Source organism: Alternaria arborescens (genome assembly GCF_004154835.1).
Source record: "Alternaria arborescens strain FERA 675 chromosome Unknown contig_62, whole genome shotgun sequence".
In the NCBI taxonomy this organism is placed as follows: Eukaryota; Fungi; Ascomycota; class Dothideomycetes; order Pleosporales; family Pleosporaceae; genus Alternaria; species Alternaria arborescens.
The window spans coordinates 74,071-90,942 of NW_021167917.1; the positions used below are offsets into that span (position 1 = coordinate 74,071).

A 16,872-nucleotide genomic window follows, 5' to 3' on the forward strand; every position below is an offset into this window, starting at 1 on the left:
TAAGCTGACTTTGTCCACATTAGTGCCGTCCGACCGAAACACTTCAAGTGCGAGTGCGATGATTGTAATGATCAAACCGAGGACGATGAGGTTGGTTAGGAATGGTAGAAGTGACGAAGACAACCACCAATCCTAGACACTTACGGGATATGAAAAAACACTGCCATCCGGGATATAGCAAAGTGCCATTTTCGTACCTGATGACGAAAGATCAGATTTGAGACTCGCAGATCCGTAGTAGTATGTGATAGTGCGGGCTGGGCCTATATATATTGCAATTCGACAATCTGAACTACAAAGATCCAGCACACATGCTGAAGTACACAATAACTACTATCAGTGATCCATACAACTAACACCGTGGAGTAAGGACGATAAAGCAAGCAAATTCCGTGTCAAAACCATCCCTGCTTAAGTAGTATCTTCCTATCATCGGTCCCAAACCCGCTTTAGACTCACGGCACCCTGCAACATTTCTGTTCCTTCATAGCGACTTACAGTAGGACCTCCAGCCCCAAAAGCTGTTGCCTAAAGTTCTCTTTCGCGCTTGTCGTTAATATGCACTCGGACTTACTCCAATCCTGTTTCTCACGAACATTCGCGACGCTAACCCAGCCCGGCCTAATCCAGATAAACGATCGACAGGGTCCACACGTGCGTCGCAACCCATGAGGCGACTCGGAAGGCCCAGATGTCCGCTCTCCAAGCCGTCTCATGACCATCACGGTATTTCCCATCTGAACCTTGCAAATATGTAGTCTCTTCGTCTGTTCCTCGCCTTTGAGGCGCTTTGCTTTTGCTTTCCGCGTAAACAAACTATACAAGTTTTTTTGCGACAACAATGGCGGTTTCGTCACCACGCTCATCGACGAGCTCGACAAGCAGCAGCAGCAGCACCACCTCCTCCTCGCGCTCCTACCCCGCCCCATCTGCAACGCCCTCACCAAGACGACAATCACCCCGCCCCCTCCTCTACAAACTCTACACCTCACACATACTGTCTACGTGGAATGCGCGCACTTTTGAATTTGGCGCTGTCATCTTCCTTGCGAAAATCTTCCCCGGAACGCTCTTCTTCGCAAGTTGCTATGCGCTTTTTCGCTCGCTTGCCGCTGCGCTCCTGGGGTCGTGGATAGGCGGGCAGGTCGATGCGAGGGATAGATTGTATGTCGTGAGGCAGAGTATTCTATGGCAAAGGCTTTCTGTCGCGGCGAGTTGTGCAGTTTTGGTGGCTATGTTGGGTCTAGGTGGTGGTGGGCAAGAGAAGAAGAAGAATGTCAGTGGAATATCGTATGGCTTGTTTGCCGTCAGCGCGGCTCTGGCATGTGTCGAGAAATTGGCTTTTGTTGCCAACACGGTTTCTGTGGAGAGAGACTGGATAGTCGTGGTTTCTGAGAGCCTGGGTGCAGATCGTCAAGAGCTGAATAGCGTCATGCGCAGAATTGATTTGGTGTGCAAGCTCATTGCGCCTGTGGGCATCGGACTCGTGGACGGCTACTCGACCAAAATCGCCATCTGGGTTGTATTCGCGCAGAATGCAATCAGTGTACTAGTGGAGTACTTTGCCATTGCGAATGTGTACGCCGCGGTGCCGGAACTTGGTGTTGGCAAAGGAGTCGCGCAGGCTGAAACGAATGTTGCCACGGATTCACAACCGCAAGACTCTTCCCACGGGGATACCGTGTCAAACCCGCCTAGCCGACGTTCCACTCTTCTCGCCAATATAACCTCACACCTGCAACCCTACCGCGCATATATCGAAAACCCCGCCTTCCTCGCCTCCTTCTCGCTTTCCCTCCTCTATCTCACTGTCCTGAGCTTTGCATCGCAAATGACGACTTACTTGCTCACCCTCGGCTTCACGAGCACCCACGTCTCCATTATGCGACTCGTGTCCGTTATCCTCGAACTTAGCGCCACCGTCGCCGCGCCGTGGCTGATGAATAAGATCGGCGCTGTACGAGCAGGTCTCTGGTTTATCAACGAACAACTCCTCGCCATTGCCCTAGCCATAGGCTTGTTCCACGTCTTCCCTACGAGTACGGCACCGATGTTGGCTGGCGCCGCGCTTGTCTTGGGCGTCTGTCTTTCCCGCCTCGGTCTCTGGGGTTTCGATCTCAGCGTCCAGTATCTCGTGCAGGAAGATGCGCCGCCTGCGTCTCGCGGCTCCTTTTCCGCTATTGAGATGTCACTGCAAAACGTCTTTGAGCTCCTCTCTTTCGCGACGACAATGGTGTGGTGGCGGCCGCAGGACTTTACTATTCCGATTTATATCAGCGCAGGCGCGATAGCATCGAGTGCGGCGTGTTTTGCGGGATTTGTAAGGCAGAAGAGGGGTCATTTGTTGCATACGGATCGGTGCTTGAAGAGGATGGGTGGGAAGAAGAGAAGGTATCAGGTGCTGCCGACTATTGAGGAGGAGGGGGACTTTGAGCTAGATGAGAGGAGTGGGCGATGAACGACATCTGTATCCATGCAAGACGAGAAATGAACAAAGATCATGTAAAAACACATGTTGGGCAGATTTTGAAGATATAAGTGATGGTTCCATTATTGTAAAGGTACGGCCATTTCAGCACCACGGAAATCTCGTAGCCAGATCGGCAATACAGCATATCGCGAGAAGCCCGTACGTACTACCTGTCTATCCAGAAAGTTATCCCAGGTACCCAATTATGCGAAGTTCCACACAGCAACGTCGTCGAACCACGAATATCCAGTTATCCTCAACTCGTGTTGTTCTGTCTTTCCATCTCTCCGATGGAAGACAGTCTAGCAAACCTTCCAATTGTCGCCTTCGTCGAAGTCGTCGTCGTCGGCACAGGGATACTCTGAGAAGAGTCGGGTGTTTGCATCATCGGGAAATGTTCCGTCGGCGACGAGACGTTCGACCATGGACCTGAGATGGTTGGATGGCTTGGACTTGAGGGGGCCGCGGTGGCGGGCAGAGGCTGAGGGAAGCGAAGCGCTGAGAGCGATGGCGAAGAGGGCCGTAAGGGTAAGCAGGGTGGTGAAGGACTTCATTTCTGACGAGAAAAAATTGGTGTTCGGCTGAATCTGGTTGTTCAAATTGAATGTAGAAGAATTGATCGTGATATTGCAGTGATGGTGTATATATATTAGCAAGAGAGCGAGTGGGAGGACATATAAGCTAAGCGTGGTTGCGGATCGAAACGCCTTCACCCGACCTTTAAGTCTATATCGATATGCAGGCGAGTTCCACTTGCGTAGCAATCTCTCACTGTGGTAGCCTGCGGGCCTTGGCGTGAGCCCTTCGAGGAAAAGTGACGATGGAAGCGCTCAGACCTTGTGACATTCCCTCTCTCATCGTCGTATAAGTATAGCAATTACTCTGGTCAGACAAAACTTCTATTCGACAAAGCCTCCAGAAACCCCAACAACCACATACTCAACCTTGTCACTCAACTACGACATTGCAACAAGATGAAGTCTTTCACCTCCATCATCCTCCTCGCAGCCCTCTCCACCATTTCAATGAGCAGTGTCGTTCCCTGTGATGTTGCCCCCGCTTCTACATGCACCATCGAGTCTTCTCTCGCGAATGCAAGTCCTCCACCCGCGTCGCTCGCGCACCCACTATCGCTGCTTTACCCCAGGGCTAAAGAAAATCAGGACGTTCACACTCGGGTCGTCAGTAGCTCATGCCAAAAGTGCACTAAAGCTTTCATCGACTGCACCAAGGTGTGTAGCTCCATGACTACCAAGCTCAGAGTAGAAGAAGTTACTAATTCGTATCGATACCTACTAGACTTGCCACGGCTCCTCGTGCCAGCGCATCTGCCTCAGCGTTCATGCTGATGGAAAGCCGTGCAAGAAGACTTGTGGATGGCCTTAGGGTAGCGGAAGATTTATTTAGGTGGTTTCACAGTATGTGGCCTTGGGCTTTACAGACGAATGCATGGAAGAATCCAGTGAATGACTGTGCAGGGAGTAAATTACGATGAACGGCCTGATTCGGTAGTAAAGATTCCGGGTATTGGCACCATATGTACACAAGGTCATCAATATCAAAAGATACATGGACCTTGATAATATCTGACTTTATGACAATCATTAGGCTCACCACCGTAAACAGTAGATAAGAAGCGTGAAAGAAGACCGAAGTAGCAGTCAGAGTTCCAGGCATTTACCCATCTATGTTGTCGCGCGCGCCGACTTAGACGCAGCTTTCCCGCCGGCCTTGAACGTCGGCGGCCAATCCTTGTCATTCGCGCCTCCCGTGCATTGTTTCCCGACCCAGCGCCATCGCATCGAGCTCATCAACTAACACGAGATCCTTCAGTATATATTTGGTGTACGGGAAGCCACGATGGTCCTATAGTGGGAATGACAGGCGGGGCTGGGTTGATGAGTAACCACCGCCGAAGCATGTCAGCAGCCCCACTTTCGTAAACCTTCCACTCTACCCTCCGTTGAGCTTAGGCGTGTTCGCATTAAAGAGCAGATACAATCCCGTGAGCCAATCGAGGTGATCTTTCCTTTGCGCAATATTCACGCTTACTGTTATCAGTATGCCGCCTCGGTAGATGTGTATCACGCTTCACCATGAGCTGTGGCTATCTTTAGACCTTTCCACGAACATATCCAGATATGGCAGCCTCTACTCCGCAGGAACACCCAACTTCCAATGACCATGGAGTTTTTTCTACAATACCGAGCTGACCTTCCATATGCGACAACAAGCGACCGGAATAGTAGCAATGCTCGCAGCTTGGATGCTAGAGGAAAAACAAGGTAATTGTTCTGCGGCAGAATGTCGACGAGCTTCTATATGTTCTGCGTGGGCCACAACCAACAACTGGTACAACCACGCAAATACCTACGTCGCATTCTCTAAGACCCAGATATTATAGGCTAAAAGGTCCCCTGGATAGCTCAAAGTACTGTCATCTCCAGTATGAGTGCACCGACCTCTTTCTTCCGGATCAACGGCGTGGACATCACACAGTACGTTTCCACTTGCATGACACTGTCTATATGCTCACAACTTCACAGCCTCTTCATCGCGTTCGGTGCCGTGGCGATTTGGTCTACTTTGACTCTTACCATCCGTCTTCTCACCACCATGAAGAAGCGTTCTGGAATCTACTTTTATTCTATCTTGATCGCTACCTGGGGTCTGACCATACGTCAAGTCGGCAACTTCATCCAATTCTATGCACCGAGGTGTCCGTGGCAGGTCGGCTTCACGATGCAACAGCTTGGATGGGTTGGCATGATTAGTGGGTTCTCGATGGTACTCTATAGTCGACTCACCATAATCTTGGAAAGCCATAGAGCACGACGAGTTGTGCTTGGTATGATCATCTTCAATGGTTGTGTGTGGCACACAGTCATGATCACAGTGCTATCAGGCATGAGGACGACGCAATATGCAGGACGTCCAACTGGTAAGTGATCCCTCTGGAACGGAGATGGTAAGCTATGCTGATTGTATATTCTAGACACACGCGCATGGAAGCATGTTCACGACCGCGTCGAGAAGGTCCAAGTCGTGACCTTTGCTGTCCAGGACATCATTCTTTCCTGTCTCTACCTACGCGCAGCATACCAATACCTCCAGGGCCGATTCACGCAGTCAAGCAAGACACGGAGCGTTATGTGTCTTCTTTTACTCGTTCAGTTCGTCGCCATTGCCTCCGATGTCGCCATCGTCTTTATGGACTTTGCAGGTTATCTGCAGCTCAAATTTATCGTCTTCAGCTTTGCTTATGCTGTAAAATTAGAGCTGGAGTTTGTGGCACTCAACCAACTGGTGGAGCTAAGTAAGATGGGGCTGCCAGGAATAGCTTCCATGAGTTTGAGGGCTTTCAAGACGGACGAGAACGAGGTCATGGTGAACAAGATGCCGAGCACCGCGATTCGTACGTTTTCAGTGGCGAAGATGGGACCAGGCGAAACTTCGTCGGATACGCCACCTTGCGCGCCGCAAAGCTCGAGCGATACCTTGGATTTCATAACGACACCAGGGCAACTGGATGCATGAAAATTGCAAATGAACGTGCATAGACGTTAATACTCGAAACAAACCGCATTGTTCTAGCGGTTTTCTCGGTCGACCTAGTCCTGGCTTCGCCAATCGGATGTAGTCTTCCTGTCGAAACGCTATCTAGTGGCGCAGTTACGGGTATAATCAGGGTGCGGTAGCTGCCCTGGTGATCTTTGTCAGTGCTGTGTCCGGGTGTGGCGTTGCGAACAAGCGTCAGGCATACAGGCATCAAGTGACGCGGGGCTGTCGGGAGTCGATAATACCTGAGTAATTCACTTGCGAGTGAGGATCATAGACCTGGTTTTCTGGAAACACATACAGGAGATGGCGTAAGTGAGTGGAGTCGGTCAACTACAGGCCCTGCTGTGGATCTAGACAATTCGACTAGATCTTGAAAGAGTGGAACGGGTCGCCTGAAAGACAGATATGGGTGGTTCACGACGAATAACCATCTCAAAAGATGGTGTGGTGACCTCGTCTTGAATCGTTACTGTGTTTGAGTTGACTTTCGCTCCGTCTTTCACACATAGCAAAGTGGTCTTCCGAATGCATGAGCAAGTCTGTTCTCTCAAACCAGTCACTTTCACTTTCACTTTGACATGTGAAGGTAAAACAGGTCGCGTGCTTGGTTCGGCGCATGTGCGGCTTCATTCTGCAGAGGCCATGGACGGCCGTCTGCCGCTTTAGATGCGCCTTCGTGAAGATAGTCTCTGCAATGCTAGGTATGTATTGTGCTACGCCTGCTTTGGGTTGGTTGCGATAGGCTGTAAACTCCTGGCCCAATTTGTCGATCCCAGGCACAATGTCGGTGCCTCCGTTACGAGACGTTGTTCGTGGTGCGTTCCGCAAGTTTACGTTTAGACTACCTAGGTAGCTTCCGGATTGTGTATTCTCCGCAATGCAGGGTCGTAAGCCACCAAAACATAAACCAGCGACCGTTGCGAACAAATCAGGCCTCCATACCAAAATGCACCGCATCCATCGGTAGGGTCGTGGGCAAAGTTATAGCAGGGTGAAGCACTGCGCACGAGCACATCGGAGAAAGTGTGGCGAGCCGCCAAGCAGACCTTTGGTGGACTTCCGATGACACGGAGATTTCCATTTTACCGTAGCCAGCCAATGAAGATGTTAGCGTACCGACTACCAGCTCACGGGATGCTTGCAACAGAAGATCCTGTCGACATGACCGATGGCTCGGCGAGCACATGATCGTCACAAGAATAATCGATTGCCGACAATCCGATCGGCGTTGTGGAGGTGGAGTAATGATCGCTCCAGGGGGTTGAATCCTACCATCGAATGTACTGGTAGATGCATCGCTCTTTAGAGCTGACTGTCCCTGGGTATCCACAAAATAGTAATCTACGCGATACCCACCACGGGTGGCTTGATCTATTGCGCCATGGCGTCGCAGGGTGGCTCGATTGTTCCTATCGCTTATCACAAAGTTATCGTTCTGCCAAAGCAGTTGAAATAGACACTGGGAGACTGCTCAATACCACTTCACCAGTGGCCAAATTGGGCGCCGTTACGAAGTATAAAGTGGCAGCTTCCATGACAGGTTTATCCCTTCCTTGGTCGTAAATACAGCTCACTAACTGCGTCGAAAAGGTTTCGTGATTATGCTCTAATCCACCTACCACCGGCAAAATGTAGAAGTCGACACCAACGGCACATATCATAGGACAACTGAGTAAGTTTCATGACATGAGTAGGTCCGGCGAGCTAGTATGGCCTTGCCCGTGCGCTTGACCACTACGGTTTCCAGAGTGAACCCTGCACTTTAAGTGTTTATACCAACATGTCTGCCCATGATCGTCGCAATTAGCTTTTGAGTAGAACTCCTGTGTTCCTCGGAATATAATAACAGCTTCGCGAGCATGAAAAGCAATCATCGTTGTCCGTGCACATCGTTGTAATCACCTTGTCAAAATGCTCCTTCTATCCCTCCGCCGAGTGTATGCTTTTGTGCTGCTGGTCAGTGTCCTCTGCTTCACGACGAGCGCTGCCTCCTCCGACGCTGGGGCACTGGATGGATTGAGCCAGATTCCGCTATGCGCCGTAAGATATACACTACACGAGAGCAAGTTTCTTGTAGCTGACTATCGCACAGCTGCAATGTATCACGGAAAACGTGCCTGCCATCGGCTGTGGGCTTGTTGACTTGGAGTGCCAATGCAATTCTAAGAACTCGACCAAGATCCTGCAACCGTGTTTGGAAAAGCGATGCACTTACGATGAGACCTTCGGTATGTTTATCGCAGTGATTAGAGACAATAACGCTAATTTCTTTGCAGCTACGCTCCGCGCCCAAGCCTCTATTTGCAACAGGCCGCATAATAACCTGGCGACCCCCATTCGAATCGTGGCATACGTGAGTGGCATCATACCAATCATCGTGATTGTAATGCGCTTTGGTTCCCGATATGTCGGTGGTAACAAGCTTTGGTGGGACGATTGGCTCCATCTCATAGCAGTCGTAAGTGTTCGATAGAGGGGCTAGGTTTGTCTTACTTACAGTCTCGCAGATTCTGGTCATCCCCATGACTGTTGCCCTCTTATTGAACCTCAAAGCAGGACTCGGCTATCACATATGGGATCTGACATATCAACGCGTCGTGTCAATTGGAAGATGGAGTATGTATTCATCTGCCAACTTCGATAACAGCGTACTGACTATACACAGCCTATATTGCCACCATGTTCTGGGGTGTTGAATTGCTCCTTATAAAGTACAGCATCCTCTGTCTATATATCCGCATCTTTCCGAACCTCTGGCTGAAGCGGGCGATCTACGCCTTCATGGTCTTCACGGCTCTATTCACCGTTCCCCTAATCTTTCTGGCTGCCTTCCAATGCATTCCAGTCCACGCTATATGGGACCTCCAAGAGCAGGGAACTGCGAAATGCATTGACTATATCGCCGTCTTGAGACTGACGGTCGTATACGAAATCATCGCCGAGACTATTCTCTTCAGTCTTCCTATCCCGATCGTATGGAAGCTGCAGATGCAGACTACAAAGAAGATTCAGCTACTGGTCTTCTTTAGCCTTGGTATCTGGTAAGCCTTGTCTTCAACACGTTCGATTCGTGTAATCTAACTCTTTTAAAGTGTTATTGTCATGTCCATCATACGCCTACCGTTCCTACCAGGTGTTGTCGACACTACCGATCCAACCTACACAGTGGCAGGCACATCCATCACCGGATTCATATCCAGCGGAGTCGCACATATATGCGCTGCCGTCCCCACCATCAGGAACTTGATACGCTTCGTCCAGAACGGGTTCAAGATGCCCACGAAGGATTCTTCAAGCTACGCTCCAAACCCCAGCACTTACAACTCCACGAGCAAACGAAGCTACAAGTCATTGGAGGACAAGAAGAATGGCTTTATCACAGCACAACAGCGAAGCAAAGCCTCATCCCGCGAGACAAAGGACCCATATCGCCTGTCTGCAATTATGGATGTCGAAGAAGATGGTAGAGTCGTGGAGCTACGTGCGATGGAGTCCCCAACTCATGCGGATGCATTGGATGACGAGGAACGGGGTGAACAACAAGGGAAGAATGGATTGGCTTTGCGCGTGGAGGAACAACTTCCTACTATCGTTCGCGAATCTCCGTCGCCAGGGTTGGAAGACTCGGCGTCTCAGAGGTCTATACTTCACCAACATTCTTATGCATAAAAGTAGAAAGAAAAAGATTAATGATAATTATGCTGTCCATGAAAGCTTTTTTCTCTCCACTGATCGTACCTTCTTGAGTTACAGCAACAGGTGCAGCTTTAGTGATGCACGTGGGGAGTACTTGGACTTGGTGGCGCCACACTCCTTCGCTTCTCGTAGCATACAACAATGAATCCGGAGGCACCATAATTTCAAATCTTCGACAGTGACTTGCGCCTAGTTGGGCGACCTTTTGTTTGGATATCGTGGCCTCTGAAGAATTTCGGGTAGGATGGGTCTAAACGTTATCAGTCCATGATTTAGGTAATGTCATGGAAATTCGTGAGAGCAATGCCATTTTTGAGCAAGCCAAGCTCTGTCGCTAAAGAGACAGGAAAGCAAGTTAGTGATTGTGGTTCGTCAACTCTCAGATTGTGGAGGTTGAGGCGGGAAGCGGAGGGGGGGGGCCCGCCGCGACTCGCACCTCTTGAGCCAGGAAACATCCATAAACACGCGTCCAACAAGAGACCATGCCAAGTTTGCTGGTATCATACATGCTGTGATCCGAGATCGCATGCGCCTTCCTAGTCGAAATCGGCACACATACATACTATATTGCTTTTGATGGTGGTGGAGGCTGTCTAGGTATGATCGGGCAAAAGGACCCCGAGACGCCCCAAAAGTTTTGCGACTTCTTTCAGATTGCAGGGAGAAGCGACTCATCGGCCTCACAGCGCAGCTCAAAGTCACATTTTACCACCACCTAGACTGCGCCGACGATGATCAGTATTCTCCCAAAATCATGATTCGCCGTATCAGCATTGAGGCAGTATCGCAAACTGTCGATATGTCTCCCTTCGAGGCTGTGCGATACAACGACTGGATGATGACCTTGATTATCTATCCATTACGGTCCACTCATTTTAAGACAGCATCACTGGGAGAAATACCTCAGTTCACTTCTACGAGGAAGGTTCTGGAGTAACTGGAACGCTAGGTACCGGCAGCGTCCCGACCGGGAGGTCCCGCTCCATCGCGCGAGACTGAGAATCACTTTCGGACGAAACTGCATGGTGGCGCACAGTGCTGGGTGATGACACGTCTATCTCGCATGAAGCTAGCGAAATCGCGGGCCATCGATATGCACTGATGAAGGGGGTATTGGTGGAGGGAATAAGTATCTAGGCAGAGTGTCTGTTGCCAGTGTGAAAGCTTTCGTCCAAATTCTCGCAGACATCTGGCTCTCCTACACTAAATTGACAATGGCAGCCATTGAGGGCCATGCTATCGGCGACGGTATATATTTTTCTAAAAAAGAACAAAATGCCAAATTTGAAAAGGGTGCGACCACCGCCTATCTCGTTGTGTGCTGAACTGTGTACTAAAAAGGCTCTTAGAGATTGTGAAAGCGTTCAAGAGAGCTATTCACAACCCTCCATCTTTTACAAGATACAGCTTGAAGAGAGTGGAAGTACTTGATAAATTGCTCAAGGACATCAAGCGACATCTCATAATTGATCCAACCACAACTTCCACAGAGCGCGACCATGCAAAGAGACGGTATGGCTTAAGAAGAGTGTATAAGGATGCTTGGGAATTCTGTGAGCTCTCGAGGGTGATACCCTTGATGGACGGGATCGATAATGCTGAGGGGTTGACGCCATTCTGGGATCAGTTGGAGTCTGAACAGCGATGGCCGTTATCCCATTCGGATACACATGAGATTGTCCCACTGACGCAATCTGAAATCAGTGAGCATAGCGTTGTTTGGAATCATACCATCGACGCTGCAAAATCGGCGATACTTGCGTATATTCTTCACACCCTTTTGAGTACACGAGATGTCAGTGGATGGTTAAAAACCAAGATGGATACCGCAAAGCAAGGCAAAAGCGACTACCTGCTTTCGAGAGCTATTGAATGGGGGCTGGCGGATACTGTGGAACTATTGTTAGTTTCCGGCGCAAATCCCCAGAATCATGGTATCGATGCCCTGGATCCCATCCATGGGAGAACCAACATGGTTAACAGCGAGGAGATTCATTTCTCCATTGCAGCTCATCTCTTCCTGAAGCTGATTCCCATGAGCCACTACTATTCATCCAGAGAAGACGATCCTTCGGCATTTCCCATGAGACGTGCTCGTCGTCTACGAAAAGATGTTGGCCCGTTTAGCCCCGACGATATCCAGAAACCAAGCTTGACCTAGATCCATGTTCCGAGAAATAACGTGAGTTAGCAAAATCTGTTTGGAGAAAACAATCAAACTAACCTTGACAGATGGTGTTGATGATGGTATGAAAGCTCTTGTCTTATGTCAATCAACTAACGAACGTCGTAAAGGCCACTGTACGAATATATACTTGGAAAGCTGCTCAGACTTTAGGCGAAATCTTCGAAGCCATGAGATGTAGCTCTGATGATTCTCATCTGACTTATTTGGAGCCGACATATCAACCAAGAAGCTTGCAAATGCCTAAGGAGGTATGACAATGACAGCCATCTCCGCAACTTGCATACGATCAGCGTAACAGCGCAACTTACAATCCATCTAGGAAAACCTATTTAGTCACCGCGAGCCATGTGAGGTGAAGTGTTCAGCGATTGTAGTTAGTAGTCTACATTATCTTTCACGGCTTGAAGCTTACATTTCAAGTTCCCATATCTAGTGCTTACGACAATCGGACAACAGAAAATGAAAAGACAAAAGCACAAGAAGCTCAAGAGAGATCTGAAGTCCAGTGAGAATCTCCTCTCTTTCGATTACTTGGAACGCACCTTAGACGAGGCTTACTATCCTGGTCTCTCTCATGAAGCTCTGAAAACACGCAATGATGACCAAGTGGTCTCGCACAGTAAAGACGACTTTGACTCCTTTGATAAGCGAGAGAGTGGCTCCAAAAGAACGGATGGAAAAGCGTTCATTCTCATGGTGCCGCAGCTCTGGCTCTACAAGTTGGGTAATGTCGTCATATCTGCATACAGTATGCCTCAGGGAACTCAGTACGCATTCAATGGGGAACGGCGTGAGCTTCGGTACCGTGACAGAAACCTGAAAGCGGTACTCGCGGATATCCACATCGGCTTGATCATCACTAGCTTCATCGATAGGTTTGGTAAGAGCTACTGGGATAATGATGATGGCACCAGTTATCCGCCTCCACTGGATCTTTTTGAAACAAGAGTGGTTCAGCTTCTGTCAGAAGTAAGAAAGTACATCGAACAGCCTTCTGGGGGAAAGTCGAGTTCCAATGGACTTGAATACCGCCGGGAGCGATACTTCATACACGTCATATCCGATGTGCGTAGCGAGCTTGCTATGATACAGCACGTTCTCGAGCAACAGGAGCGCGTCTTGAAGCAGTTTCTCAAAGATTGCGTACCTACAACAAGCGAAAAACAGCAATCACTAGATTGGGCACCAATCGAAGCTTCCCAAGAAACCATCCAACAGTACATGAGAAGAGTAAAGAAGATCGATGGCGATGCAGACAGAATTGAGAAGAGCATACAGGATATGCTCAACTTGAAGCGCACACACGCTAGTATCAGTGATGCGCACAGCAGTCTCATCCTGAGTACTGCTGTTATCGGCTTTACTGTCATTACGATCGTCTTCACGCCACTCGCATTTCTCACAGCACTCTTCGCTCTCAAGATTGACGGATTCGAGAGACTTCAAATCTCCGGTAGAGATGGCGTTTTCCATAGCGGCAAGATTGGCGGCATATTCAGTAAGTAAACCTTGATCGTCTGCATGAGTGTGGCGGACAAGGATGCCTGATCGAAATATGTATAAATATTGGAAGGGACATTTACTAACCCTCGATAGTGAGCACTGAGATTATGACGCTAGTTTTGACAGGCATCGCAGTATGGCTAGCATTCAAGTACATAAATCGCGACCAAGAACGCTCTCGGAAGGAAGAGGCAATTGCTTGGCTGAAAGGCTTCATCACGAGGCATGTTGGTGCCGTGATCTGGCTCATAACCCTCATAGTCTGGGCGAAAGACTCAAGTGGAAAGACGCGCGCAAAGGTCTCGGATCCGGAAAGTTTCGACCCGCGAACTTCACTACACACATCGCAGCTACAAGACGAAGATGAAGCCATGTCGATTCGCAGTATGAGTACTGCGTCCTGGCTTCCGTTCTATCTTAGAGCCCGCTCGAGACGTCGTGACCACAGGAACTTCGCTACGATGTTCAGCCAACAATCACCAGGGCAGGACGAGCTTCCGGGATCAACTACAAGTTCCACGGAATAGATTACAACTTCCTCGGAACCATCTGACCCAGAAACTACACAACACTCACCACAGGTACAAGATGGTGCCACACCGATTCGCTGTGCGAGTGCGGCGACCTTGCCTGTGGGTCGTAAAGCCCGATTGAAACGTCCTCACAGCAGAGGGCACGGAAGAGTCGTGGATCCAGAATTATTAAGGCAGGGCGGTCTCCAAGGACCAACAAGTTCCTCGGAGAATCCTAATCCGACAACCGCACCACACACACCGCAGGCACAAGATGAAGCTACATCGATTCGCAGTATTTGAGATTACCACTAGATGCCAGGAGCCGCAACAGTATGATCGCGCGACGTGTAAGATGGGAATGAAATCTTCGAGTTTAGACAAAGCCGCATAAATTGGCAAAACTGCATGATGCAACCGATCGTACTCCAGAACGCACGTGTGAAAGACTGCCCCACCTTACCGATCGTGTGCTCATCCGATGACATGCACACCTACACACCCCAGTGACTTGTCATATTCCCGCTGTTACTGTGCTGGAATGAACGGCTGACCGCAAAGGACTAATTCACCCTGACGTAATGAACACCATAGCAACGGCATTGTCGCAGCTATCATGCATCAACATTCATAACTATAATACATGGATTCATGCCGTCGTACAGTCATATCGCAGTAATGAGGGTATATCAACAATAATCCACCCTCATACAGCCATTCTGTCAGCCATTCTGTCAGCCATTCCCATTACTCATCTCCTCCGGCCTGTCATATCACGCCACCTTTCCCATATAATCATATCTCTCTCTAAGCCCTATCAAGGTCTCATGACCCATGGGGTTGGATACACATGCGTCCGACTCCTAGCCGACCACCACCATGACCTTGGGCTTCTTGCCAGGCCGCTCGCGATCTTCGTTGACGACCCTAGTGTGTTCTCGGATCTCGTCATCAATGTCGCCTTCGTCATCGCCTTCGTCTTCGTCTTCTTGATCGTCCTCTAAATCGATAACGTGCGTGCGTTTCCTGGAGGGACCGCTGTCGCTAGCTGTAGAAGGGCTGCTCCCACAGTCGTCTAGTACTACTGGTGCGCTAGATCTCAAAGGCAACGTTGGTGCCATGAATCTACGGAGTCCTTTCTCGTTGACCAGTGCAGGCTTTGCTTCACCATTCGCCACGCCATCAAGGACCCGGTGCTGTCTACGGAGTTCTTTGACGTCGCGATCTGGGTCGAATCTTGAGACCTCACGGCCGTTGACAAACTTCAGGTTCAGCGCGTCAGCGCGGTTATCTCCCCAGTACCATGTAGCACCAGGATCTTTCGCTATGCGGTGGTCGTGCTTTCGTGAAAAAGCCCGGGCTTCTACTACAGCTTGTCGGCCAACATCAAGCGTCGGAAAATCGCCATAATCGGACTTGAGGAAGTATGCCATGGGATCCCGCTCGTACAAGCGGCCGAGGACGCGGGAGTAAGGGATCGCGAGTTCCTTGTCTGCTGGGTGTAGTGGAAACCATTCCGCATAATCAAGTGCTACACGCGGAGCTGCGAAAGTAAAAACACGAAGTTAGCGCATAGCTTGTGCATTTCGTATAGTCAAAACTTACCTTGAACGTTTTGCTCGGTGATCCAAAGCTTGTTGCCGCGTGAGCTGTCGCTCGTATAGGCAGATCCATATATCCAAACTTCTGAGTTGTATGGTCTTCCTTCATCGTAGTCGTTGGTGGACGCTTTGTCGAGATTGGTCCATTTCAGTCGGATAGACTTGATGCTCAAGACATCGGTACACTTAGACTGGCGCTTGTTAGGTAACAGGCGGACGGTATCACCAACACCAAGCATTTCAGCGCCGATGTAAATGCCATGGCAATAGATGCTTGTGTTTGGCCAACTCCCACGGAAGCGGTGCTTACCCACAAGAGAGAGCGTTGATGACAGGGCTAAGGCATTCTTAATGCTAACGTGCCAATTCTCTTGAGGGATGCGGCGCAACAGATCACCCCAAAGGACGAACGGGCGTATTTGTCGTAGCGGTACATACTTGTGCCTGAAGTTGAGTTTGCGAAGTCAGTGTTTGTCTCACATACATTTTGTACAGGGACACTGCTTACTGTTTAGAAAGAGATTTGTTCACGTTATTTGGGTCTGGAATTGGCTCAACCCGCACGCCTGTGTTCGACACACTCTGTTGCTGATCAGAATCGACAAGGTCGGCGATCGTAGTACCAGTGGCGGCCTCAGTGACAAGACCGGCCACCCACTGCGGAGCACCCAGGTTCTTCTCACGACGCTCATCGTACAGTCGGAACTCTTTCGTGTCGGTTTCGTCTCGAACTAGATCAACACCGCCGGGCATGTAGCGAATATACAAGACAATGTCACCGGTGCGTGGTACCCACTGCTCGTTCGTCTTGATATCATCAAGTAATCTAGGAAGCAATTCTTGCTCTGCTCTCCAGTCTGGACTTAACGGTTCTTCAATAGACTCATCCACGTGCTGGTGTCGGCGGAGCTTGTCAATGAGATTCCGATAAACGTCCGGAGTTCCCTCACCATCAACGTTGCTCTTATCTAGGCCTGGCGTAATCTTCTTCGGGCGTCCTTTGTGTTGTGCTGCTAGGCTAGGAAGCGCGCTAGGTTGAACACTGCGAGAGCTGGAAGGGCGACTCGAAATCGGTGCGGACGAATTAGACTTCTGCGAGGTCACACTCGGTGTTCGCGTCCGCGAGCTATTTGGTGTAGCTCCGGGAAGGACGCCTGCGCTGCCGCTGCAAACCTTGCACGGACAACCCATGCCGATCCCATCGTTCTCCATCATACAGTGCCACGCCAAAAGTCTGTTCGCCCGTAGCGCACGGGCCACGAACGCAGAAAATCTCACACATTTTATCTCAACACAACTCCATCAAAGTAGCTCTAAATAGAAATCTAAAACGACAGAAAT

At 49.7% G+C, this 16,872-nt stretch overlaps 8 protein-coding genes across 8 annotated transcripts; 6 read left to right on the top strand and 2 right to left on the bottom strand.

Annotated features, from left to right (window-relative positions):
- Nucleotides 1-841: 841 nt before the first annotated feature.
- On the top strand, nt 842-2,458 carry AA0111_g11970 (hypothetical protein; the record flags this gene model as incomplete). Its single annotated transcript, XM_028645896.1, has 1 exon — nt 842-2,458. The coding sequence occupies one exon, from the start codon at nt 842-844 to the stop codon at nt 2,456-2,458; it is 1,617 nt and encodes a 538-aa protein (XP_028500426.1).
- A 314-nt stretch (nt 2,459-2,772) lies between these two features.
- Nucleotides 2,773-3,024, bottom strand: AA0111_g11971 (hypothetical protein; the record flags this gene model as incomplete). The annotated part of the gene is made up of 1 exon (XM_028645897.1): nt 2,773-3,024. The coding sequence occupies one exon, from the start codon at nt 3,022-3,024 to the stop codon at nt 2,773-2,775; it is 252 nt and encodes an 83-aa protein (XP_028500425.1).
- Nucleotides 3,025-3,444: 420 nt separating this feature from the next.
- Nucleotides 3,445-3,856, top strand: AA0111_g11972 (hypothetical protein; the record flags this gene model as incomplete). The annotated part of the gene is made up of 2 exons (XM_028645898.1): nt 3,445-3,702; nt 3,770-3,856. 2 exons carry the CDS (start codon nt 3,445-3,447, stop codon nt 3,854-3,856), a joined length of 345 nt encoding a protein of 114 aa, XP_028500428.1.
- A 1,062-nt stretch (nt 3,857-4,918) lies between these two features.
- Nucleotides 4,919-6,007, top strand: AA0111_g11973 (hypothetical protein; the record flags this gene model as incomplete). Its single annotated transcript, XM_028645899.1, has 3 exons — nt 4,919-4,968; nt 5,017-5,411; nt 5,466-6,007. 3 exons carry the CDS (start codon nt 4,919-4,921, stop codon nt 6,005-6,007), a joined length of 987 nt encoding a protein of 328 aa, XP_028500427.1.
- A 1,935-nt stretch (nt 6,008-7,942) lies between these two features.
- AA0111_g11974 (hypothetical protein) lies at nt 7,943-9,700 on the top strand (the record flags this gene model as incomplete). Its single annotated transcript, XM_028645900.1, has 6 exons — nt 7,943-8,071; nt 8,124-8,259; nt 8,308-8,489; nt 8,539-8,647; nt 8,697-9,072; nt 9,124-9,700. The coding sequence occupies 6 exons, from the start codon at nt 7,943-7,945 to the stop codon at nt 9,698-9,700; spliced, it is 1,509 nt and encodes a 502-aa protein (XP_028500430.1).
- A 1,846-nt stretch (nt 9,701-11,546) lies between these two features.
- On the top strand, nt 11,547-11,888 carry AA0111_g11975 (hypothetical protein; the record flags this gene model as incomplete). The annotated part of the gene is made up of 1 exon (XM_028645901.1): nt 11,547-11,888. The coding sequence occupies one exon, from the start codon at nt 11,547-11,549 to the stop codon at nt 11,886-11,888; it is 342 nt and encodes a 113-aa protein (XP_028500429.1).
- A 486-nt stretch (nt 11,889-12,374) lies between these two features.
- On the top strand, nt 12,375-13,945 carry AA0111_g11976 (hypothetical protein; the record flags this gene model as incomplete). The annotated part of the gene is made up of 2 exons (XM_028645902.1): nt 12,375-13,413; nt 13,512-13,945. 2 exons carry the CDS (start codon nt 12,375-12,377, stop codon nt 13,943-13,945), a joined length of 1,473 nt encoding a protein of 490 aa, XP_028500432.1.
- An 848-nt stretch (nt 13,946-14,793) lies between these two features.
- On the bottom strand, nt 14,794-16,746 carry AA0111_g11977 (hypothetical protein; the record flags this gene model as incomplete). The annotated part of the gene is made up of 3 exons (XM_028645903.1): nt 14,794-15,473; nt 15,536-15,975; nt 16,040-16,746. 3 exons carry the CDS (start codon nt 16,744-16,746, stop codon nt 14,794-14,796), a joined length of 1,827 nt encoding a protein of 608 aa, XP_028500431.1.
- Nucleotides 16,747-16,872: the final 126 nt, after the last annotated feature.